General features: G+C 44.1%; 1 protein-coding gene across 1 annotated transcript in view; it reads left to right on the top strand.

The window, feature by feature from the left end:
* bbc (choline/ethanolaminephosphotransferase 1 bbc) overlaps nucleotides 1-26,593 on the top strand; it is a 149,739-nt gene that overhangs the window by 91,889 nt on the left and 31,257 nt on the right. Inside the window, exon 6 of the mRNA XM_080264848.1 lies at nucleotides 12,861-12,992. Within this exon, the coding sequence (XP_080120974.1) occupies nucleotides 12,861-12,992 (132 nt within the window). The remainder of the gene's footprint in view (nucleotides 1-12,860; nucleotides 12,993-26,593) is intronic.

The raw sequence follows: 26,593 nt of genomic DNA, 5'->3' as shown, positions 1-26,593 counted from the left end.
TGAATGTACAGCGAGGTTGGATGGTGAGGAATTGGAAAATGTGAGTACGTTTAAGTACTTGGGTAGTGTGATGAGTAAGGGTGGAGGTTTGGAGGGTTAAGTGCTTGAAAGGGTACAGCAGGGAAGGAAGTGAAAAAGTTATTACATGACAGCATTGTGATACCAACTCTAACGTATGGAAGTGAAGCTTGGACATTGCTGGAAGGACACAAGTCAAGAGTGAGAGCAGTGGAAATGGGTTATTTAAGAGGAGCCTGTGGAGTCACATGGAGAGACAGGCTGACAAATGAGGATATAAAGGAGCGTTGTGGTGTGGATGTGATAGGAAGCGTTAAGAGGAATACTCTGAGGTGGTTTGGCCATGTGGAGAGGATGGAGGATGAGAGACTGGCAAGGAGAGTGTATGTGAGTGAGGTGGAGGGGGGAAGAGGGAGGGGGAGGCCGAGGATGAGATGGAGGGATGGAGTGGAGAGGTATATGAGAGAGGGGGGTGTGAGTTGGGGGCGGGGCAGTGAAATGCCGGGGGACAGGGCGGCGTGGAGGCGATTTGTTTGTGGACACTCTGAACGGGATTGAGGTGTCTGGCAATAGATAGATAGATTCTTCCATTTGACTACACTTGGCCACTGATTGGGCTGAACATCCAGCCATTAACTAAGCTAAGAGTGGTTAGGAATCTAGCCTTTAAGTGGGCTGAAAGGACTTAGGGATCTCGCCATTAAATTGGGCTGGAAAGGGTTAGGAATTTTCATCAGGATAAGTAGGGAGGTGGGAGCACTCACCATCCACTCACTCAATGTAGTGCTGCTCTTGGGTGTCTGCCCTTTCCTCTCCTCCATCCTTCTTTCTGTCCATCCTCCTCTGTCTTTCTTTTCTTCATTCTTTCCTCTCCCATCTGCCTACGGGTGTCTTTACAGTCCATTTCTGTCTTTCTCTCCTTCATTCTTTCCTCTTCCTTCTGCCTGTTGGTGACTCTACACTAAGTAACAAGCCAAATGGTTTCCTGTACACCAGGAAACCATTTACTATGCTGGGTAGTAACCATATAACCAAATTTTTGCGCCTGGTGGTTAGTGGGTAATTATGACGCTCCAGTTGGATTGAGCCAGTGAAGGTTTATATCCAACGGGTATATTATATATACCTAGGCTGCTGCCTCCAAGGAATGGGAGGTAGCCAAGACAGGACGACACATTTCCAATTTACTCATCCACTCAAACATTGCTCACATAATGCCACTCAGGGATGAGTGTGGCTGGTCACTCTCATCTTTAATGTCAGGACCAACTTGCCTAGCCCCGGGCACCCATGCTCCCCGTGGGGCAGTGTAGGATTGGATGATGAATGAATGAAATGAATAGAATAAACACCCTATAACAGTTAATGTGTGATGGTTTCTGTTTGATGATTCTTTTCATGTTCAAGTAGTGTATCAGTAGTAGTTTATATTCAGAAGGATATAAGTATTTTTGTATCACAGATCGAGTTTACACCAACTGCAAAAAGTGTTGCAATACTCATCCTGGGAGGGCCTAAGTTTTGAATTATTTTTAGCATTTTTCTACCTCTGAAGTTCACCAGTTGTTTGACTATGTGCTAGTTTCTAGATCCATTGTCACACCATGAACCACAAGCCTTCTGTGCTCATGGAGCTCTCATCGCAGGAGAGTGCATGTGCATTGCTTCCAGCCCTGTCTACCTGGTTTTTAAAGTTTTTCTACCCACCTCTACTGTTTCATCCTTCTTAACTACGCTAGTTCCTGCTTCACAGTCCCTGACGTCTGCAACTCTGTCCACCTGTTCATCTTCTGTAGTAACCTTTGAATCTTATTTGCCTCCACCCTTTCCTCCATCTACCCTTCTGTTTTCTTTAGCTTCCTTTTCCCATCCCCATGCCATAACCACCACTCTTTTCAAACCCCAGGCCTGGTCTCAGTTTCTTAACATCACCTCACAAACGGATAACCTCTTGCTTCACCTATCTCCGATACACCAAGTAGATACTGATGGTACCTTATCTGTGCTACCCAGTGGCTATCATCTTAAATTACAAAAAGCGACCCAAGCAGAAAAAGTTAAATCTTTAGTTGATCCTATCTTATTCTTTTCAGATGCACTGTTAAATTCATCCACAGGCACTTTCTGTCTCCCCTCATTCTTGTCCTCTAGTAGTTGGAATTTTGATGACTGTTCAGTAAATATTTGACTCAGTTAGTGCTGTAACCAGTGTGATTCACCAAACCAATATAGTGCCGACATTTGCATTTTTTCTGATACAGAACCGATGCTGATATTTACTATTGATATTGGGATATGGGATCTGGACAGAAGAATCCTTAAAATGACTTTTATTGAAGATTTCGTTCAGTGTTTTGCCTGATTCTGTGTGAAAGTATGTTGTTACCATGACACTGTTTTATGGCTTAATAGTTTTACTAAAAGTTGTTAAGGTTCATAATGATAAGTGGGTGAGTGGCAAAGGAGAAAGAAAAAAAAGAAAAGAATTAAAGGCTGAAAGCAGCGAGTTGAGAGTGAGGAATACTTTTTTACTGGTGGTGTGTAAATGTGGTGGTCATGTGGGCAAAGCTGGGAATAGCGCCGCTACTATTTTAATAGCGATGGTGGTAACATCATTACCTTTTTGGCCAGTAGCGGAACTGAGAGCGCCGCTACTTTTTGGCCGTACCCACGCATTACCAAGCTCCTCGCTGCTCATGTGACGAATTTGCACATTTTTCATGCATTATTTGTTGGTCAATAGACAAGTAGTATTAACATTTGTTGGAGCAAGGCTATTGAATGGGCATCATAAAATGAAAATGTCTTGGCATTTGGCATTGCAGTGTCCACCGTTTCAACTCACCCCTGTGTCCCGCACTGTCCCAACTCACCACACTCAACGCTGATGTCTATGAAAATCCATCGTCTGTTAAATACTTCACTTAGTTCAGTGATGATTAGTTTACTTCAGAGATGGTTGCCACACCGGGCACAGGTAGTTAAAGCCTTAAATACAGTAAGACCTCACTATAACGGACTAATTGGGTCCCAAACCATTCCGAAAAATGTGAAATTCTGACAAAAGCAACATCCAGACTTTCCCCTGCTAATCTGGACTTTTTCCGAAATATCAGACATTAATCTGGATTGCATGAACGGTTTTTAAACTGTTTTGACTACCATTGTGGTACTGTACTGTGTTATAACTTCACTACATTAATCAAATGGTATACAGTACCCTCGCGTCCAGCACGGTAATATTGTCATGCATGGGTCACGTGTTGGACCAAAAACGTGTTGAACTAACAATAGAGCTTATGGGGAAAAATGAATTATGTCAGCAACCCTCGGAAAAGTCACCCTAAATACCTACCATATACCTATACATATATTGGTACTATTGTAATTATAATAAGTGGTACTGTGCTATGAATGATAACTAACCTTTTAGGATAGTGTTGGTGGGCTTCCTGGGAATGGAAGGTGGTATTCAAGGCTGTAGTTAGTCCTACAGCCTTGAATACCACCATCCCTGGAGGATGGCTGCTGGCGTCACTAGCGGGTAATGGCTGTTGCTCCTCCTCAACCTCCCTCATAAATCCTTCGAAATCAAACCTCCCTCATAAATCCTTCGAAATCACACTCAGAATCACTATCTTTGTCCACAGCCATGGAAGGTCCTGCTTCTGCCTGTCCTAGCCTGTAATCCTCGGCAAAGTGCATGCTTCTCACACTGTTGCCAGAGCCCCGTCTCGTGACTGTGGAAAGTGATCACTGTCGCTGACTCGGTAGAGAATAAAGAGAAGCAACTTTGTTTATAAACTGGTACGCACGCCGATGAGAAGGGTTTCAAAACGATTGATATTTATTCTAAAATATTAATGTGTATTCAGTGTCAGGCTAAATGTTCAATGCTGTAGTACGATACATTCTCTATCGAGTCGCCTGGGTTTTGGTCACACTGTTTTCCCCATCGTATGCTCGGCAGGAATCCATGCAGATGAATTCCAAATGCCCGTTGTATCGTTGGCAATTTTACCACGTTACCGTTCCGATTTACCATCGTATCCTCGGCAAACCTGGTATGAAGTGCCGTGTGATAGCCTTCGGCTGCTAGGATCTTGTCTTAAGTTTTTTATTATGATCACGTTGGCTTCATTCATGTCGTAGGCCTTGGCAATGTCAACTTTCCTCTCCCCTTTCTTCTTCCTCTCGATGCTTTCTAGCTTGGTGGCCTGAGGGAGGTGCCGACGCTTCTTGGGGTTCTCAGAAGGCTTCCTAGGCATCGTGAGCAGGGTAAAATGCAGTAACAAGGGCAGAAAATGCAGCAAGAAAAAAGCACCTTCCAATGCAATTATGCGACTGAGTGGCTCTGTGGCGGGAGAAATGTAAACAAAACATCACGTGACACCAGAAGCTTTTTTAATTGGGCGGCATCACGATCACGTCACGATAGCGGGCGGGAAAGGCTACTTGATCAGAAGTTTTTCATTGGCTATCATCATCATGGGAATGTCCAGTATGGCCGTGTTGGACTGGGGGTGATCGTGCTAGAGTGAACTCTGCGGATTTGGCCCACTTCTCGGAGCTTTGTGCGTGTTATGCTAACACACTCGTGTTGCAGTAATTAAATCGTATTAAATAATACTAATTAATTGCTCACCGTGCTGGAATTGAATCATGCTGGACTAATGCGTGCTGGACGCGAGGGTACTGTAATATATATAATAATACTGTGCTGTACACTGATAAACATGTCTTTGATTTACCTTATTGTGGTGAACATAGCTGAAATGGTCAGGCAGTCCAGACTGCTTCTGGCTTTATCAGACTTTTTCCAATATATAGGAATTTAGTCCAGTAGCTCCAAGAGTTCAATAAAAGCAAATTCCAGACTATTGAAGTCCGTTATATCAAGGTTTTACTGTATATCACAAGGAAAATCTTAAACAATCATTGGCTTCCGGTTTTTGCTTACACCTACACTTGTGCAGAGCTCATGGCATGACATTATCATTTGTCATTATTACTGGCAGTAATAATATTCTCTACAGTGTAATGCATTCGCTAAACATAAACTGACCTTTTAGGACTTGAACTCGTGAAGTACAATATACATGATTGCTCCAGCTGCTTCCGTTTCATAATAAAGTGAGCCAGGGAAACCCACGGAATATGTCTTTTCATCTCTTGTCACAGTACAGCGTGCAAGTAGCTTAATTAGCAAGTTGTATGGACTGGTCACTGGTGCAACATGATCTGATGAGAGTTGACTGATGGCACAGGTGTGTGATGAACGAGTGACACTCAGCTGATGACCGGTAAACGTTGCCACGATAGTTTATTTTTCTTATCAGTTCTGCCGCATATAGGCCTACATGCCCACAGGTACTTCTGAATGGTTAATTACATACACCTATTAGTAGTGGAGTTTCCCGTTTTGAAGATAATATGTCATAAGATACATAAAAAGATTGAAAATTTCTCAGAGCGGCACACGTTTCTTGCTTCCTTTACTGCCTCCCCTCCTCATCCGTCCGGGTCCCAACAGTCTGTCTCACACCTAAAGTAAGTCGTAAAAAGTATATGTGTGTACAAGACTTTTTACTCAGAATTGCATATTTTTTCAGTTCTCCAAATTTGTGACATACCATGTATTACACCCTGGATTAAACAAGATATTCGACATTTAAGATTCTCAGTCTTTTCTCTAACACACGTAGAAATTTTGGGGTGGGCCCCCCCCCCCCCCCCGGCTGTGTCACTGAGCCCCCACAACTTACTGATTGGGCGTATCTCCCACTGTTTCAGTTTCCATCGTTGCCACTTTTCTTATTGCCTTTTTATTCATTCATCATCATCATCTGGACCTCCTTTCCCACCCAAGGGCAGGGTGAGGAGTAGCAATGTCCAGACATCCCAAAATTGCCCAATCCAATGGGCCACGCTTCCATTCACTCATCATTCAAGCCCCCGGAATCCTGGCTCTATCGGATACGCCAAAAACATTCACCACGTTCTGTAGCTTCACATATCGTATCCGACAGAGTCAATCCAGACGCTGCCACGTTAAAAAGGGGTGCCAAAAATCCCTGATCATGCATATCTCCTCACAAAATTCATCCAGCCAGCTCGATCTCCTGTCAGTTCCCTAGCCTCACCGACTTCCAAACCTCTCTTCCTCACACATTCATCCACCATATCTCTCCACCTTCTCCTTGGCCTACCTCGCCTCCTCCCTCCTTCGAATTCACTCAGATATACCTTCTTCACCACTCTATTGTTATCCATTCTCTCCACATGACCATACCATCTCAGTATACTCTCTTGAATTCTGGTGTCCACCGACTTCCTCACTCCGCATCTTTCATGAATCACATTATTCCGTAACCTATCCACCCTCTGTACTCCACGTACATTCCTCAGCAGTCCCATCTCCACTGCTCTTACTCTTGACTTTTCATTTTCATGCCACATCATAGTCTCACATCCATATGTTAAAGTTGGCACTAACACTCCTTCATGTAAGCCTCGTGCAGCTGCAACACTCAAGCCTCTGTTTCTTATCAAGGCCTTCATTGCACCAGTTACTTTTCTTCCTTGTGTCACTCTACTTTCAACTTCTTTTGCACATTTTCCTCTATTTTCTATCACTGTACCCAGGTATTTGAACTCTCACCAATTCCAGTCTCTCTCCATTCACTGTTACATTGCACTAGGAGTCACCTTCTCTCTCAGTAATCATCACTTTACTCTTTTCTACGTTTACTCTCAAGGAACGACACGTACAGACATCAGCAAAACTCTGTACTAGCCTACCAAGTTCTTGTCTGGTACTTGCAAGCAGTACTGCATCATCAGCATACAACAAATTTGAGATATTCCATCCATCACCATTCATTACCAGTGCCATCCTTCTCTCCATTACTCGTGCCTTTTTATATCACATTTAATTATTTCCCCTACTTCCTTCTGCCTTAGTGCCATATAGCCAAATTATGGCTTGGCACTAGTTCTTCATTATTCCTTCCATCTTCCAACATAGTGTTTCAATTAAGAGTGACTGGTATTTGCAGGTGTTGGAACAACATTTTTATGCAGTTTATGACATTCGTGGTTGTAGCATCTTTATGCAGGATGGTGCACTATATCATTAGTTTAAAAAAAAAAAAGAAAGAGAAGGAAAATGCTCAAACATTTTTTCTGATATGTAATGGGTATAGAAAGGCCAATACCTGATTCCAATTGAAAATGCTTGGTCGTAGATGAAACAGAATCTTAATTCTCAAGTTACCTCACCTTTGCCCTACCTAAGAAAAGCCATCAAGATGTGGATACAGGACTAAAGTGTGGAATACTTTCAGAGCCTGTCTGATTCCATGCCAAACGGTAGTACACAATAAAGTCTGGACCATCAGATATTACAAATGGTCGGCAATTCCTTATCATTCCCCCCCCCCCCCATAAAAATGGTCCCCCAAAATAGGGAGTATTGCTGTACATTTGCAGTGAGTGTATAAGGCTTGAGACACAGTCCTTGTTGAGGTAGGAAGTGTGTTGCTATTGCATACATGGATTGAATGAATATGTTGACTACTGGAAGGAAAGTAATATAGTACACCCTCGATATAACAAACTAATTGGTTTCGGGCCTTTGACATGAAAGCCAAACACTATGCTGTTTGGTAATTGCCCAGGCATCATGGCATTTACCAAATAAGTATTGTTAAATATAGAGCATTGTTCAGCCATATAGTCATACACAGTAACATACAGTTAGGTCTGAATGGCACTTTGTATCAATAGTAATCACTCTAATATCTGGACGCCCAATATCCGAACATCCCCACTACCTGGACATAATCGTCCCGGGATCCAATATTCCCAAAATGGTCCGAAAACCCCCAAAAATAAAAAAATAAAACAAATTTTTCCCGCCTGTAATTTGAACTTGCCGCGCGCGGCGCGGGAGAGCATTGTTGTGGCGTGTCATTCCTCCGACGTCCGATAGAGCACCGCTGCATCCTCCCTACTTTCCGCCTGTCTCTCGCCGCGAGTGCACGCTCGTCGTTATGGCTGCCCACGTGATCGCTTTTTTGGTGGTGCCTTACCTGCTGCAGGGACTCCTGCTGCTCTCGGGCCTCCTCTTAGTGTGTGTGATGATGGCCCCACCACCTGAGAAAAGGAAGAGAGTGGTATTGACTCTGGAGAAGAAGCGGGAGATATTGGAGAAAGTAGATGCGGGGTTGTCTTCTTCCCGCATTCTCCGCACGTTTAACCTGGCCCGGTCTACTTTGTTCGATATTAAGAGATCCCGAGACAAACTCATGCAGTACATGGCTGACTTCTCGTCGAGAAGCAAACGCAACGTTGAGAGGAAAGTTATGTTTACCCCCAAGTTTGCAGAAATCGACCGATCCACGTTGATTTGGTATCGACAACAACATGCTGCTGGTGTGATGGTACGTAGAACGGAGCTGAAGGCTGCTGCTGAGAAGTTCGCCAGGCTTCACGACGCCCTAGACTTCAAGGCATCCGAGGGTTGGCTCTTTGCGTTCAAGTTACGGCATGGCCTTACCAACCGTAAAGCACATGGCGAAGCATTGGACGCTAACGAGGATAGAGTTGACGAGTTTCGGCACAAGGTGAAGGGCTTGATCGACAGGGAGGGCCTCACTCTCGGTCAAGTCTACAACACAGACGAAACTGGCCTATTCTATCGCTTGCTGCCAACGAACACTCTAGCCGAGGAGACGGAGAGGCGTGTACTTGGCTGCAAGCTCTCCAAGGAACGGATATCTGCTTTGTGTTGTGCCAATGCTAACGGCATGCACCGGCTTAAGCCCGTTGTTGTTGGCCGCGCAAAGCAGCCTCAGTGCCTTCGTGGGGTGATGGATGTCCTTCCTATCGTCTGGTACCATTCTTTGAAGGCATGGTTCACAGCTTTGATCTTCAAAGACTGGTTCCACCGCCACTTCGTCAAGGTCATCCATTACCAGACGAAGACACTGGGAATCCCGCGCGACCAGGTAAAGGCCCTCCTTCTCCTTGACAGTGCACCTGCCCACCTGTGTGACAAGGACTTGGTTGCTGAAAATGGCCGTATTAGGTGCATGTTTCTGCCACCTAATACGACTGCTCTCATCCAACCAATGGACCAAGGAGAGATCGTGGCAACAAAGCACCTATACCGTCAGAAGTTCCTGGACGAGGTGATGGTTGTTCTCGAGGACGAGGACGAGCGCAGGGAGGGACGGGACACACGAGGCAAACGAACTTTGGAAAACCTTCGCCACTACAACATCAAGTCTGCGCTGTACAGCTGGGCTAGTGCATGGAAGGAAGTCCCTGTGAAGACTCTGGAAAATGGTTGGTCTCGTCTGTTTCTCGGAACGGATGTGGAGTACGATTTTCTAGGATTTGACGTGGATGACTTCCATGCACAGCTACGTATGCACGGCGACGATGTAGATGTGGACGATGTTCATGAGTGGTTGGATGACGACGAGGGCAATCCTGGGTATCAGACGTTGTCTGATATCGAGATCGCGTCTTCAGTTGCAGGTGTTAGTACTGAACTTGAAGATTCCGACAAGGAAGGCGACGATGATGCGGACTCCTCTCAGCATGACACTACTCCAGCCATCCCCAAGCTGAGCTCACTCCGGGAACATCTAGAGTTTGTCCTAGACTACCTGAAACACCCGGACTGCGACAGGGAGATGGGGCCCTTGGGACTCGTGGAGGAAGTGCGTGCTTTCAGGCAACGCATCATCAGTCGTCAGAATTGTCGGTCATTACGTCAATCAACCATTGACAGTTTTTTTAGGCCTGTGACCCCCGCTGTGCCCAGCCCTGGCTCCACTCCGTTGCCTCCCCAAGACAGGCCCTCATGCTCCGAGCCACAGCCCAGCACATCAGCCACGGTGGAGTCACCGCTCAACGTGAGTTTGCGGCTGTCTTCAGAGTCGTCTGCAGTGGGTACGCCATCACCACGACCCAGCGATGCACCCCTAGGTCACCTGCCAATGATACTCTCAGACTCTGACAGTGAATAAACAGCAAGAACTTCTCCACTAGACCACACGGGAATTTAGAGTGTTGTGCAGTGAAAACAACAGTGTGTTGTGTTAAGGATTTACAGTTGCGAGAGAAAAGACTCAATTGGAAAAAAATGTAACATAAATAGACTTGTTTGTTTTGGCTTTGGAAAATTATAAGAATGGGAAAAGTTAAAGTGCAACACTTAGTAAGTTAAAATGGAGCATTAGTTAGACAAGAGTGCACACTGTGAAGAGAACGGACTTCTGTGTGCGATTGACTAAGTTCAGTGCAAGACTTCAGGAACAGTGTACTGCAAGTGCTTCAGGAAATCCTTCTTACTGTCAGAGTCCGAGAGGAGGCGGTTATTCATCGAGGTGGCCATGGACTTGCTGTAAGTAGGCAGAATGTTTCATACTGTACTTTTTTCCATACTATACTTACCTCATTTCACTCTTTAATGTCCTTTATTGGTGTGAATAGGGTGTTAGGAGCTGTGAATGTGCAGTAGGAAGGTGTTTTTCTGAGTTAGGCTAGGTTAGGGTCCATAAGTACCAGTCCAGGAGCCAGTCACCAGAATGTTTAATAATGTATGAACCTACTTCTAAACCCTCATTTTATGTTTTTTGCATTTATTTCAGTCATTTCTGTGCCTTATTGGTGTGATTTGGGTCTTAAATAGGTGCTATGCATGTTCAGAGGGAGTTGTATAGGTGTTTCTCTGAATTAGGGTCCATAAGTACAAGTCCATAAGCTAGGGCCCAATATCCGGACAGAACCAATATCCGGACCTACCTATGGCTCTATTACGTTGGATATTGGAGTGATTACTGTATATATATATTTTTTTACGTGTCCGACTCTGGGCAAGGCTTCAGCACCTATTTCTCGAGGGCAATGACCTATCCCAAGGCCCAGTAGTCCTCCTACTCTTCCACATGTCACCACTTGGTATGCTAACACCCACCATCCATATTGAACACATGCTAGGGCTGTCTCACACAGGATTGGTGTATTGGTTTTTTGGTGGGAATTTTTACGACATGTCGGCAGGTAATCTGGTAGATCAGGAAAGCCTGCTTTTAGGAAATTCAAATCCTTTATATTGTTCCCTGCCCCAGCCGGGATTTGATCCTGGGTCCATTAGGACCGCACGCCGCCTCTCTGCCGATTCAGCCACCGCCTCTGTTTATGGCTCCTCTCACAGTGCTGGTCACTCAGAGACTGATGCAGCATTCTGCAGGATGCAGAGGTGTGTGTGTGTGTGTGTGTGTGTGTGTGTGTGTGTTTGTGTGTGTGTGTGTGTGTGTGTGTGTTGGGATGCATCACTGGTTGGTGTTTCCTGCTTGCCCATTCTTTTACTGAGCAAAATTTGTTCCATCCATCCATCCATCATCCAATCCTACACTGCCCCATGAGAAGCGTAGGAGCCCGGGGCTAGGCAGTTGGTCCCGACATTAAAGATGAGAGTGACCAGCCTCACTCATTCCTGAGTGGTATTACATGAGCAATCAACCCCAACCATCCCTTGGATATAAACCTTCACCGGCTCAATCCGATCGGAGCGCAATAATTACCCACTAAAACCACCAGGCGCCAAAATCTGGTTATATGGTTACCACCCAGTGTAGTAAATGGTTTCCTGGTGTACAGGAAACCATTTGGCTTGTCACCCAGTGTAGAGTCACCCACAGGCTGAAGGAAGAGGAAAGAATGAAGGAAAGAAAGACAGAAGAGGGAGTGTAAAGTCACCCATAGGCAGAAGGACATGGAAAGAATGAAGGAAAGAAAGACAGAAGAGAATGGAAGGAAAGAAGGATGGAGAGGAAAGGGCAGACACCCAAGAGCAGCACTACATCGAGTGAGTGGATGGTGAGCGCCCCCACCTACCACAAGCAAAATTTGTTAAATGAACATAACGTTCGGCCAGCTCGGCCAGCTCAAGGTGGTTGTTAAAACTGAAATCCATTAAAAGAGGGTTTGGTATAGCGAGGGTTTACTGTACACTCTTTCTTGAAGACATGCATTTATTGCATGAAGATTAATATGTAGAAGAACATAATAAATGAGGATGATTCTAGTAAGCTGTTTATAAACATGACAAGTTATGTTTACTGTATTAGTACAGTAAGTCCTTATATTAATACATCAGGGTTTTTCACTTTTCTCTCCATCCAGGACTGTAAATGGGGGGAAATTGATAAATCAGTATTATAAGTAGCACTGTTGAGTCTTTTTGTAATTTACAGTCAACTAATTGGGGGTAAAAAATAAATCTGCTGTATAAAGGCATAGCTCTACTGTAAAGGTAAGTTGAATTTGGTGGATTTGGGAATGGATGTAGACTCTACAAAGCCTTTTTTATGAACTATTGTACTGTATCTGATTTTTGGTCTTGAGTGTCACCACAGGGAACTTACACAACATACTGTCACATATGAATGTAAGGATTATCGCATTTGCAGTGTAGCATAATAATGTGGTTTCTTTTAGTGGAGTAAGGGTCTGGTATTTTTCACACTTTAACTATGGTTTAATAGTGTTAATTATTAGTATTATACTATGTTCTTTTTGGCTGTTATCATGTGTACTGTATTTTTTTGTGCTATGCAAGTACTGGATCATTAAGATGTGTGGTTCATGTTGTGAGTTAAGAATTTCTGTAGTGTAAAATTGTCCTGTGTGTTACCATTAAGGCAGCTCAGTGGGATTTGTATATACAGTATGAGGTATTATCATTAATAGAAGTATTTCTGATGGTTGTGCCAGCCGAATGATTACTTAGCATTGCACCTGTTTGTAAATGTGTTCTGTTCCAGTTGCCTTTCCTTGGGATCAGCCTGAAATGTGTGATTATACATGGTACACTGATGTTCCAGTTGCTCTTGGCATATTCGTACATGCATGCCATTCCATACTCAGGAGCAGGAAAAAATGGCTCCACAGTTGCTGTGAGTTTTGTTAAGGGTTGGTAATTATAGATACTCAGTAATTCTTAGTAGCCAAATGAAGGAGCTGGATGGATAAAGTTGTTGCTATTTGTATGTTCATATGCATAGTCATTAATATTTTTCAGTGTGGTACAGTTATCAACTGCTGTAGTGCCTGTACAGTACTTGCATTTATATTCACTTCTTTTGCACATAATGTGATATTTGACAGTCATTATCATCATCATATTCCATATCTTAATGCTTCCTTGGAAATCTCCCTCTTCCAGTCACTCCATGTTCTCCTCCTTTACCCGTTGTTATATTATTCACTGTTCTCATGCACTTCTTGATTTTGCCTCAGGCTCATCTGGACACGAACCAGGTGAACTGCAAGCTGAAGTTCCTTCTTCTGTTGTACAGCCTCTTCCTTTTAGGGAGGAGAGGGGTAATAATGAGAGACATGTGTATAACCAGGCAGCTCCCATTTGGGGGAGAGGGAGGAGCTGAGAGACATTTGTATAACCAGGCAGCTGCCCTTTGGGGGAGAGAGGGGGAGCTGAGAGACATTCACATAACAAGGCAGCTGCCCTTTGGGGGTGAGGGGTGAGCTGAGAGACATTTGAATAATGTAGTAGTTATCTGGTTACATCATTACCACCATGTAAAGGTGTCTCTCTCTAGGCACCCTTGTTTTGATTTTTCTCTCTTTATTTGTTAACAGTCCAAGTCTCTGTTTGATTTGTCCTTGGCTTCCTGCTTCCTCACTCTGCGTTGTTCCATATTACTGGTATAAACACAAAAATTTGTAGAATTAAACAAAATCCTTCACATGCTAATTGACAAAGCACAAATACAGGTAATTAGTTTAATTTATGTGTACTGTCCTCACTTTAACAGATACATCTTATAATTGGGGAGGAGGACGCAAGGGAACCATAACTGATTCCTAATATTATGCAACCTCTCATTAAATCACATTCTCATTTGACGTGCTGAAATAAGGCTAACTGGTCTCAGATCACTCAGAGTGTAAAGCTACCATTCCTTAAATACAACCATTCCACCTTAAAGTTATCCTTTTTATATACTATTCTCAATTACTTAGCATATCACACATACAGTTGTTTTTTTTCTCATATAGTACAGTACTAGAATACTCATACTGTACATAGAAGGCTCTAGTACTTAACCCTTTTACTGTCTGCTTTTTCTTTGATGAATAATACTGTCAGATATTTACCAAAATGCAGTAGCAAAGTTGTCCCATTTGTTTTTAAGGGATTATTAATGTTATATTTACCCTTTGACAGAATGGCTTCACCCAGCTGAAATAATGAAGTTGATAATGAAATATTTAAGCTTCAGTAATGCAGTGGAACAATTACATTGGCTGTTGTAAAGGATGACCTAAAGAGAGCATTGTGTGAACACTGTGGCTGTTTAGTGAATAAAATATTTGGTGGCAGTATTGTCAAAGAAGAGGGAGAGTGGCCATGTGTGATTTGCCACAAGGGCATGGGAAGCAATTCCATCATGTGCAGTGCTTGTGATAAGTGGGTGCAAAAGAGGTGTAGTAGTATTAGAGGTAGACTGAAAGATAATGCTGATTTCATGTGTGCGGTGTATCAGGGTGAGCATGTGGAGATTCAAGCGTGGAAGGATTGAACTTGCTGGTGAGTTTCTTGAGTTTGGGGAAGAGTTTTGTTATTTGGGAGACATGTTATGTGCTGGAGGTGGTGCTTGAGCTAGCTTTGTGACTAGCATGAGGAATGGTTGGAAGAAGTTCAGGGAGCTGTTGCCTCTCCTAACATTGAGAGGGCTCTCCCTCCATGCTAAGGGATCTTTGTATGTTGCATGTATTAGGAGTGTAATGCTGTATAGTAGGGAGACCTGGACAATGAAGAAGAGGATATTTGCAGGCTCAGACGTTCAGAAATGGAGTGGTTAGGTGGATGTGCAGTGCATCCATTAGGTGGAAGCACAATGCGTCCTTGAGTGCGAGGCCTGGGAGGACTAGGTTTATGATGGAAGAGTTTAGAGGTAGGATGGGACTGGAGTAGCAGTGTTAGTAGTGGTAGTTGTTCCTTAGGCAGTCTGGCTGAACAGCCCCAAGTCCCTAAGGAAGGCCATGGCCGAGACCGGGCTTTCCCACTGAGCTCTCAAGGAGTGTATGTTATGTTGCTGGCACAGGGAATTGTGTGCAATGCAGTGTTCCATAATGTGCTTAATAGTATGGGTTGGTGTGTTGCATCCAGGACAGGCATCAGTGACAGAGTCATCCAGCCTTTTCTGATAACACAAGAGGGCTGGATGATGCCCACATCTCAGCCTGGTCAGGTGGATCCTGTTCTCATGAGGGAGGTAGGACTCAGAAGGGTGGATATCAGGAGGCCATGCATGCAGCTGTGTGTTGTCTTTGAGTGATTGAATGGAGCAGTGAGTGATATGAGCATGGGTATGCTTCAGGAAGCTGGTTTGAGGCAGACAAGGGGGGAGAGATGACAGTATTTGTGTATGATATCATGTGATGGGTCTTGTTTTGATATTCCTTGGTGTGTAGATGTGCTGCCATGTAGTGTAGTGGATGGCATGGGTTTCTGGAGGCAGCAGCAAGAATTTGTGTGCCTTTCATGTCTAGATGATCCTTGACTTTGAAGACTTTGCTTTCTTGGTGTAGGTGTTGTAGCTGTGCAACCTGTGATTATTTTTAGGCCCTTGTTCTGTATGGTTTATAGCGTGTTGTAGTGTGTTTTAGTGAGGTTAGAAGCCCAAGCAGGGCTTGCATAATTTATTAATGAATGTATATATTGTTTGTATACTGTGGTGGTGGTTTCATTGTTGTGTCCAGCTATTATATGGGCAAGTGACCTTAGGATGTTGAGTCTTGGCGTCAATATGTTTTTAATATTTGTGATGTTTAAATGACAGTGGTGTATTGTATGTTACACCAAGGATTTTGTGTGTGGGGGGGGAGTAGGGGAGTGTTGTTTATGGTGAGGTGTGGAATGTGACTATGTTCTGCTGTCCAGTTTGTGAGAGGGGTCACTGTAGATTTGGTTGGGGCTATTGTGAGTTTGTGATAACCATTCATGTGGTGTGTTGAGGTAAGGTTGGAGGATGTGTGTGGCTGTGTTTGCATTTTGGTGTGTTCATGTAAGTGTTATGTCACCTGCATTGGAAGCTATGTGTATTTGTGGGGTGTGGGTTTGTTTTGCATATGTAGATTAAAGAGTGTAGGGGACAAAACAGATCCTAGGGGGACGCCATTTGTGAAGTTTCTGATGTTCAGTGACTGACCGGCAAAGGTTACATTTGCACAACTGCCTGCTAAATAGTTTTCCAGCCATCTTTTTGTGTTACTGTACATGTTTGTGTTGAATACTTTGTTTGCAAGATTGTGGTGGGAGATGGGATCAAAAGTTTTGCTAATGTCTAGTGTGACTAGAGGTGTTCTGTGTGGTGGCCTGGCTGAACTGATGTCATTAAAAACTCCTTGTGTAAGGTCTGTAAGAACAGTGTTTGTGGAATGTAGTGGCCTAAAACCATGTTGTGATGAGGCCAGGGGGATGTGAGGTGTAACTAATTGTAATACAAATCATTCAGTGACTTTGGAGGAGGTGCAGAAGAGTGTGATGGGGTGGTGTGAGGAAGGTAAGGTGGGGTCATTGTTGGGTTTGGGGATAGTGATGATAGTACCATGCTTCCAGATGTTTGTATTATGTTGTGTGAGTAACTGTAGTTTGATATGTTGGTGAGAGCATGTATGCCCTGTGGTCCAAGTTGTTTAAAGTGTATGTTGCATATGTTGTCTGGGACACAGGCAGATGAGTGCTTAAGTTGCTAATTATGTGCTTTGTCTGGTTGTAAGTGAAGGGTGCAAAGTCTGGGTCTGTGGGGAACTGTCTCTTGTGTCGGATGACACGGCAGTCTTCACGATGGGGGTTCAGATGGCTGACGTGTGAAAAGTAATTGATGAGAGTGCTTGTTTGTTTGAGGGTATGATGTCTATTCTTGCAGTGGCAGCATATGATTGTGTAGTGTTGCCATTGGAGAGTGTGATGCTGTTTAGTGTTTTGTAGAGTTTGCTGGTGTTTGTTTAGTGATCAAGTGATTTGGGACAATTATTCAAATGAAGTGTCTGCTGCTCTGATATTTTATTGTTTATTTGGGTATTGAGTTCTTGTATTTGTTGTATAGTGTCTTGTCTATGGGGCGTTGAGGAGTGTTGTATAGTGTGTCGTGTTGACTGATGTGGCCTTGAAATTCTGGTGTGAAGTTGGGGTTGTCTTTCTTTCTGTTGCCTGTGGGGATCTGTTTTTTGTCTGCATTTTGAATAATTGTATTGAAAGTGTGCACAGTAGTATTGATGAATGTGATGAGTGTACTGTTTAATGTTTCAAAGTGTTCTTTTTCAGTTGTGAAAGCCTTCCAGTTGGCTCTCTTCTAATTAGTGTATGTGTGTCTGGGGCCAGTTGGGGTGTTTATGGATTTTGTAGTGATGATGATTGGGAGGTGGTCAGAGCCAAGAGTTTCGACTACTCTCCAAAATGTTGTAGGGGTGGGGTTTGGGGAACAAAAGGTGATGTCTGGGGATGATGGGAGGAAGAGGACTTGGTGTGGGATATGGACATGTTGATGGAGATTGTTGAGGATGAAAAAATTATCTATTTAGGATTGTAGTACTAGCCCTCTGTCTGTGTCAGGGTTGTTGACATGCCAGGCCGATGCCTCGGCACTGAAATCACCTCCCAGGATGACGTTGAGTATGTTAGTGATGTGGTGTATTTGAGGAGAGTAATTGTTTGGTACTGGTGGGGGTGATTGGGGTGAATGTATGTATTGGCAGTTGTTATGTGTGATTTGTTCCCAGTGCATATTTTAGATGATTGTATTTCTATTGTGGTGTCATGTGGGGGAAGAAGTGATTTCGTGTGTGCATTAGTATCTGAAAAGTTAATAGATTGGTGTACCAGGGTGATGAGTCCACCGCCACCGCTGTCAGTCCAGTCTTGTCTGATGATGGTGACATTATGAAATTTAGGCATGGTTTGTGTTCAGTTTAGTTTTGTTTCTTGTAAGATGACAATGTGTATGTTCTATTTTTTTATGAATTGTGTGAGTTTTTGTTTTTTGGTGTTTATGCCATTCATGTTTATTTGAAGAATGTTAATATGTTGTGTGTCCAATGTCCATTGGTTGCTGCTGCAGCATGGGGGGGAGGTGGGGGTGTGGGTGGAGGAGAAGAGATAGGACAGGGTTGTGATAGAGATGAGGGTTGAGGTGGATTAGATTGGGATGGATTAGGAGGGGTTGGGGAATTGGATGGTGTGGGAAGGATTGGTGGGTTAGATTGAGGAGGTGTTGAGGAAGTGGGAGAGGAGCTGGTGGGGGGATTAGAGAGTGGAGGGAAGGAGCATAAGGAGCAGGTCCAGATCTTTGTGTAATGTTCTCTGATGCAAGTGTTGTGCAGGTGAAATGGATTCAGTTCTTGCATGAATTGCACCGAACTGAACCCTTTGTCTGTCGACTCGAAGTGATGGGTTTTGAGCTTGTTGGACATGTATTTGTTGATGGGTCCTGGATTGCTCTCAATGTCACTGGCTAGAAGAAATCTTCGAGAAATGACCGTGGAGAATCATTTCTCGGTGGAGAAAAAGCAGTGTTGTGTGTGTTGTGTTGAGAGATGTGGGACTTGCCTGGGTGACTGAAAGCACTCCCAGGTTCTTGGGTCCTGTGAGGGGCCAGGGGGGTTTGTGGTGGTTTGGCCTCTGTGCTGTCCTCCTCTTCCACTTCGACAGCCTCTAGGGGATGGACCTATGACAAAGACACCACCGCTCCAGGTCCTGGGACTGGAGTGTATTGGTGTTGTTATGAGGAGCGGTAGAATGGAGTGGTTTGGGCATGTGGAGAGGATGGGGTATGATAATTGGATGCAGTAAGTGAGAAGTGTTAAGGTCAGGGGTAAGGTTGCAAGGGGTAGGCTGAAAAAGACCTGGGACAAGGTCATTAAGTGTGACCTCAGGGATACGGGACTGAATAGGGAAGCTGCCAGAGTTTGAGCAGTATGGAGAGCTGCCATTAGGTGACGAAGGCTGATGCATGCAAGCATGTTAGAGCCTTTAAAAATTAAAATGGAACTGGAACAGGGAGGAATTTCACAGTGCAGAGCCAGTGCAAGTTCTTTCTTCAGTGATTAAATGGGAGGCAGTTAGAAATGCAGTCACTAGGATCTGGATGGGTAAAGCTACTTGTACCTCTGAAATTGTGGCTAAGATGCTTAAAGTTACCAGTAATTTTGTATGAAACTGGTAATGAGCTGGTAATTAGTTGTACGGGAGGAAACAGCACCAGAAGACTGATTGACGAGTTTGATTGTAAATGTGTATAATAGAAAAAGGAATGCAATGGAGAGGTATTTACAGGGGGGTTGAAACTGTTATTCCAGAGAGTGATGACTGGAAAGAATTATTTAGAGTTTGATAAGGATGCTAGTATACGTGAAATGAAGTTCGATTTTATGCCAGGTATTCTTGGTTTATAGCTGCAGGAGTAGTACCTCAGGAAAATTGGAAAACTGTACTGTGGATTTGGAGAAGGCATCTAATAGCTTTCCAGGGGGTTTAGTAAAATGGGCTATGATGAGCCATATGTTGATGAATGGATTGTCAGGTTGGTGATGAACTTGTACAGAGAGTTAGCTACACCTGTGACAGTAGATGGTGAGTTGAATTGATAAATTCATGGTCATTGCAGGGTTGTAACAGGTTCTGTGATGAGTCTGTTTCTGTTTTTTCTGGCACTTAGGCCACTTTCAAGAGATAGAAGTGGGTTACCTTGGGAGCTTTTTTATGCCGATATGTAGTTATGACTGCTGGAAACATGCAGGGGGATGGAGAGAGATTTGAGAGACAGAGTGATGGGATGCAAGCAGGGGAACTGAAAATTAATACATATACTAGTAAAACAAAGGTCATGGATAGTAGGTATGTGGGCAGTGATGTCATGGAACAAGGTTCATGGCCTTTTGCATCATGTAAACAGGGAGTTGGGAGGATTGTTCTGTAGGGCCAGATAAGACAGGTGCAGCCATACTAGAAGGGCCTACTGGCAGCAGTCAGACTGAATCACCCCCCCACCTGAGTCATAAACCAGCCAAGATGGGTATATTTGCTGTTTCCTCATCCACATCTTATGAAACCCTCCCGAGTCAGAGTCTCAGATGGAAAAGGTGGTTACCCTTCTGGGGGATGGACGAGGGGGGACGCAGAGAAGCATGGCAATACCACTTTGCCCTCCACCTCTCCTGAGACCCTTTAGAGCCAGAACCCTAGCCAGAAAAGGCAAAGGCCCTTTGGGGTTAGGGATGAGGAGGGCATGGAGGAGGATGAAAAGGCCACCACAACCCCACCTTTCTTGAAATGCTCTGGAGCCAGAACCACAACTGGAAGATGTGGGTGGTGGCCTTTCAAGAGTAGGGACAAAGAGGACATGGAGTCGGTCAGCCAGGTCACCTCATACCCCAGCTTTCCTGAGACCCTCTTGAGTCCCAGCCTCAGCTGGAAAAGGTGACGGTGGCCCTTCGAGGGTGAAGACGAACTTGTTTGTGGAATGCTACCTTACAGTGGTGAGCTGGCATGAGTATTGCTTTGACTTAGTGAGGCCATACTTAAAGAGCATATTAGCAGCCCCTGGAGGTGCAGGAGAGTCAAACTCGGTGCCGGTTCCGAGCCTTGATAAATAGGGAGAGTTGGTGTCAGGAAGGGCATCCAGTCATAAAACTGGCCAAAACCAGAATGGCAAATCAAAGTAGGATAGATTCAGAGGCACAAGACTGAACTGTATGACAAAGATTGGCCAAACACATCAGCCCCAAATAAAAGTGAGAAAAGATGGGAGGTAAAGTACAACTTGTAATAAGTGGGTTCACAAGAGGTGTAGTGGCATTGGAGGCAAGTGGGTTCACAAGAGGTGTAGTGGTATTGGAGGCAGGAGGCAGCCTAGGGTTGTTTAGGCATTTGACAATAGAACAGAATGTGTCGTTTGGGATGGTAGGCACTTGGTGTATGGAGGAGTTCTGTTACCAGGGAGATATTGAGTGCTGGAGGAAGAGCAGAAACTAGTTCCATTTCTCTGATGAGAAGTGACTGGAGGAAATTTTAAAAACTGATACCTCTCCTAAGTATGAAGGGGCTCTCCTTTCATGTAAGGAGTGCTCTCTGCAAAATGTGTGAGAAACTTGGCATGTGAAGGAGAATAGGTACAGATTGAAATGCACTGAAATGAGAATGTTAGATGGATAAGTAGGGTCTCACTGAATGATAAAACTGAGAATAGTGTTTTAAGAAACAGATTTAACATAAGAGAAATTAGGGAAGTGATGCAGGATGGTTTGACATATTGAGAGGAAGGGGGAAGATGAATGCCTGAGGACGGTCACTGTTTGCCAAGAGGTAGATCAAGGAAGAATTAGATTTTGGTCTAGCATGGGGGTCTTCAGAATAAGGGTTTGAGAAATTAACTGGCCTGTGAACACGATTGCCATCAGGTGTAAAGATCTATATGTGCTGGCATGGTCCGTGATCTCTAAACATGCCGTAGTGAATAACAAAAACATTACCGCTTGTAACCACTCTCTCACACTCATAAGATACTCATGGTAACTTATGCATCTACCATATTTTTTGGCATGTAGGCCATCCCTCCCTCCCCCCATTGAAATACACTGATGTCCTGGAAAGTGGAAATTATAGAGGCATAAAATTTTTGAACTAGATATTGAAGGTAATGGAAAGAGTCCTAAAAGGTATGACTAGGGAAAGAGTGAATATTGATGAGATGTAGTTTGGATTTATGCCAGGCAGAGGGACATGTCTTCTATCTTGGTGTGAGGGTGGCACTGGCTAAGAATGGGGTGCCCCATCCATCCTCAAAACTGTGCCAAAGGAGAATTTCATGCTACCTCCATGTCCACCAGTAGGTAGCAGGGGCAAAGTTTTCTGGCCATATGACATTGCAGGTGCAAACCCATGTTGTAGCAGGAAACAATGTATGGTGTGTTTAGTGCTTGGTGTGCAGTGTATAATAGACAGGTAGAGAAATGTGTTATGGAGAGTATGCTTGCCTTGTGTTAGTGACACATTGAAAAAGGTTAGCCAAGAGGGATTGTTAGGAGCTAGTCCTGAGGGCTAGTGGGACTGGAGTTTAAACTCTCCCTGTCACCAGCTTTCCCATCCCCTTTGGAGGTACTTCCCTGACTGACTGGTGCTGTAGCCTGGCTGGGAAATAAAAGACAGAATTATTGGGCTTCAAAGGCCCTCCAAGGTACCCTGGTACCAGGGTAATAAACTCTTGGGAAGGGGAGAACATCTTAAGTTTTCCCATGGGAAAAATGAGTGGATTTAGGAAGACTGAAAACAATAACAGTTAAGAACGAAATAAATTAGCCGGATAGCATGAGATGTTGCCTTAAGATACTTAAACTAGCTTGGTCCTGGTTGGCAACAATTCTAGAAGAAGTTAACAAGTTTAACTACCTTGCCTCCTTCCTCCTTCAGATTTGCGCAGATATATCTTTTTCACCACTCTGTTGTTATCCATTCTCTGTGGTCATGTGGAGAGAATGGATAACAATAGAGTGGTGAAAAAGGTCTATATGAGCGAGTTTGAAGGAGGGAGGAGACGAGGTAGGCCAAGGAGAAGGTGGAGAGATATGGTGGATGAGCGTGTGAGGAAGAGAGGTTTGGAAGTCGGTGAGGCTAGGGAACTGACAAGAGATTGAGCTGCCTGGATGAATGTTGTGAGGAGAAGTACATGATCAGGGATTTGGCACCCTTTTTTAACATGGCATCGTCCGGATTGACTCTGTCAGATATGTTTGTGGGAAGCTACAGAATGTGGTGAATGTTTTTGGCGTATCCGATAGAGCCAGGATTCCAGGGGCTCGAATGATGAGTGAATGGAAGCATGGCCAATTGGATTAGGCAAATTTGGGCTGTCTGGACATTGCTACTCGTCACTCTGGCCTAGGGTGGGAAAGGAGGTCAGGATCAGTGGCAGATTAAGGGGGGGGAATTAGGGGCAGCCGCCGTGGGCCCAGGCCCAAAGGGGGCCCATACAGTCTGCCAGACTGCCAGTCGTATTTCTGATTTTCAATTTTTCCACCATACAAAATGCCAGTAATTTTTCTAATTTGCTATTTTCTATTTAATGTTATTTTTAGAATGTAATTTAGCAAATGAGTTCTTAAATAAATAATAAGAAAAATTTACTCCATATAATCTTTTGGTATAGTTAAATCACGTAAATGTGAGTATGAGGTTGTTACCACTACCAGATATTCAACTATGTTACTCCTTAAATTCCCGATTTCAGTTTTCTGTCATAAAAATGTACAGTTAAACGTTATACTGTTTCATTTGTTTAAGGATTTTTATTAATCTTTTTAATTTGCATATCATTATTTTCATTTTAATGAAACTACTTATTGTAATGTCAGTTTACTTTGTCATGGTACTATTTGATAAGAGGTGTGTGTGTGTGTGTGTGTGTGTGTGTGTGTGTGTGTGTGTGTGTGTGTGTCACCTATCAGGGGGGCCCATGATTGCCTCACCGGCCTGGGCCCAAGACACCCTTAATCCGCCACTGGTCGGGATGATGATGATGTGAAAAATAAATGTATCTAGTACCTAAATATAATGCATGTCCTAGACACAGGAACATACCTTAAAGTACTGCAACTAAAGAAAGGGTGTGTGCACGATAGACATAGCGTGTATAATGGATATGGGCACCATGGACAAGGGTTTATTGTAGTACACTATACAATATGACCCGTTGGTTAAGAATAAGTGGAGCGACATGAGGAGGGAAGTGACAGAAATGCTGATAAGAAAAATGGTTTGGCATTAACTCAGGTTATGACTATCACTACAGCAAGGTGAAACTTTGAGGTTCACTGTATATATTACAAGGACAGTGGAGTTACAGCACCTTTTTCAATGTTTGATTAGTATGTTGAGACAAATCCCTCACCCTGAAGGCAGTAGTGTGTGATAATAGTGTACATAGGCCTGCTGTCCTTAAAGTTCGTGACACCAACCCATAAGAAGCAAAAAAGCAAGTTCTGTGATGTTAGTTGATAACTAGACAAAGTTATTGTACTCATTTGCTTCTGAAGCAAATCATAATACCTTCAGTAGCTGAGTCATCTCATTTACATTAAATGCATTTTTTTTTTTTTTTTTTTAAAATACATAAATACGCAAAGAGCATGTAGAAATGGTCAGGCACGAAAGGATCGATCTTGCTGGAGAGTCTCATGATTGTATGGAGGGACTTTGTTATTTGGGATTATTTTATTTGCTGGAAGTGGGACTGGAGCCTCTGTGGCTAGAGTAAGAAGTGGTTGGAGGTTGCGTCTCCTAACATTGAGAGGGCTCTTCCTCTGTGCTAAGGAATCTTTGTATGTGGCATGTATTAGGAGTGTAATGCTGTATGGTAGCAAGACCTGGGCAGTAAAGAAAGATGATATTCATAGCTTAAGATGAACAGAAATGACAGTGATTAGATGGATGTATAGTGAGCCCTTGAATCCAAGGCCCATGGGGCTAGGATTGCAATTGAAGAGTTGAGAAGGAGGATGGGACTTGAGTGTATTGGTTCAGTGATAAGGAGGGGAAGGCTAAGATGGTTTAGGCATGTGAGAGGATGGAAGACAACAGTTGGGTACAGAAAGTGAGAAGTGTGAATGTCAAGGGTAGGGTTGCAAAAGGCAGACCAAAAAAGACATGGGACGAGATTGAGTGTGGCCTCAGTGGTAAGGAACTGAATAGGGAAGCTGCCAGAGACTGAGCAGTGTGGAGAGCCGCCATTAGGTGACCAAGGTTGATGCATGCAAGCATGTTGAAGCCTTTGTAAACAATACAATACAGTACTCGTCAGAAGTATTCAGCGTTGTCCGCCGGGCGCGCAATACTTATGGCCGAAAAAGAATCACCCATTTTTGGGGGTAAGAATTGAGCCACAAGTTTGAGCTCCGAGCATGACGTCACGGTAGCCTGAGGCCTTCCGACACGCTGGTTGGTTCCCGCCTCAGTCGCCCACGGGCTGCCTGAGAGAGAGGAACTCCGCTGAGTGTCCCTCTCAAATTGCGCCATTTTTTACCGAGTGTCCCGCAGTGTTTTGGCCTTCAAAACTTTGTTATGGCACCTACCAGTGAACTATTGAGTGAAATCATATCCCAGATCATTGCTCTAAAGGAGGCAGGCCACCAGACAAAGGAAATTAGTGAATTGGTTGGTGTGGCACGATCGACAGTGCGTCGTTGGTGTGCGCGGTTTCGGGAGGAAAACAGTGGTGAAGTTCCCACAAAGAAACCAAGGTCTGGTAGGCCTAGGAAAACTTCCCCAAGGTCTGTTAATGTTTTAAAACGTGCAGTGGAGTTTAATCCTCGTGTGAGTGGAAGGAAAATTAAGGAGAGCAACCGAGAAGTGTTTGGTGAGGTGTCAGTGAGAACAGTGTCTCGTAGGGTGCATGAACTTGGTTACACAAGTCACAGGCCTGTGAAAAAGCCTCTTCTCTCTAGCAGCCAGAGAATTCGTAGGCTTGCCTTTGCTAATAAATATCTAAACTGGGGTGAGGAGGAATGGTTGTCAGTGTTGTGGTCTGATGAGGCAACGTTTAGTGTTACCTGTAACAGAGGAGCACGCAAAGGTAGTGACCCACTTGACCCACGGTATGTAGAAAGCACAGTTAAACATCCTGATTCACTCATGGTATGGGGTTGTTTCTCAGGGAAGGGTTTGGGGAAGCTTGTTGTACTTCCCAAGAACCTCAGAGTGAATCAGGATGTTTACCTGGAGCTTCTGTGTGATCATTTACCAGACTCCTTCGAGCTAACAGGTGCACGAGTGTTTCAGCAGGACGGTGCACCTGCTCACAAGGCCAAATCGGTCACCAATTGGCTTCGTGACTGTGAGGTATCATTCATGACAGACTGGCCAGGAAATAGCCCAGACCTCAACCCGATTGAAAACCTCTGGTACCTCGTAAAGAAGAGTCTCCAAGGGAAGGACGTGAGCTCTTTGCCTAAGCTGGAAGCCGCCATTCGTGACTCCTGGGACAAAATACCGCTCCAGCACCTCAGGAGCCTCGCCCTTTCACTTCCAAGACGTCTCAGGTCCGTGAAGAAACGTAAAGGCTACCCTACGAAGCACTAAAGGTAAATAAAATGCATTATTTATATGTTTTTTCAATGTTGAAAGGTTTGTTTCTCATGAGGGACGCAGGGCGCTCCATACTTCTGACGAGCACTGTACTCTTTGTGAGCTAGTGTTTAGTATCATTGCATATCATGGAAGAAGAACATAAGAGAGTAATGATCAGTTGGGTCATGGATTGCGTAGGTAAGATTAAAAGTTGGAATACAAATGTGGGCGATTGTGTGCGTGTATGCGCCAACACAAGATCGTGCAAGCAGAGTGAGAGAAAGGTTCTGGACAAATGTGGAAGTGTGCATGGAAAAGTTTGGAAGGAATGAGAGAGTTTTTTTGATCGGTGATCTGAATGGTAAAGTAGGGAATGTGAAGGTGGATGGAATAGTTGGTGAGTGGGGTGTGCCT

The sequence above is a fragment of the Coenobita brevimanus genome, chromosome 14, assembly GCF_032717465.1.
Source record: "Coenobita brevimanus isolate Jiangsu-jjx chromosome 14, ASM3271746v2, whole genome shotgun sequence".
In the NCBI taxonomy this organism is placed as follows: domain Eukaryota; kingdom Metazoa; phylum Arthropoda; class Malacostraca; order Decapoda; family Coenobitidae; genus Coenobita; species Coenobita brevimanus.
Note: the sequence above shows the minus strand (reverse complement) of the source record. Positions and strands in the feature narration are given on the sequence as shown.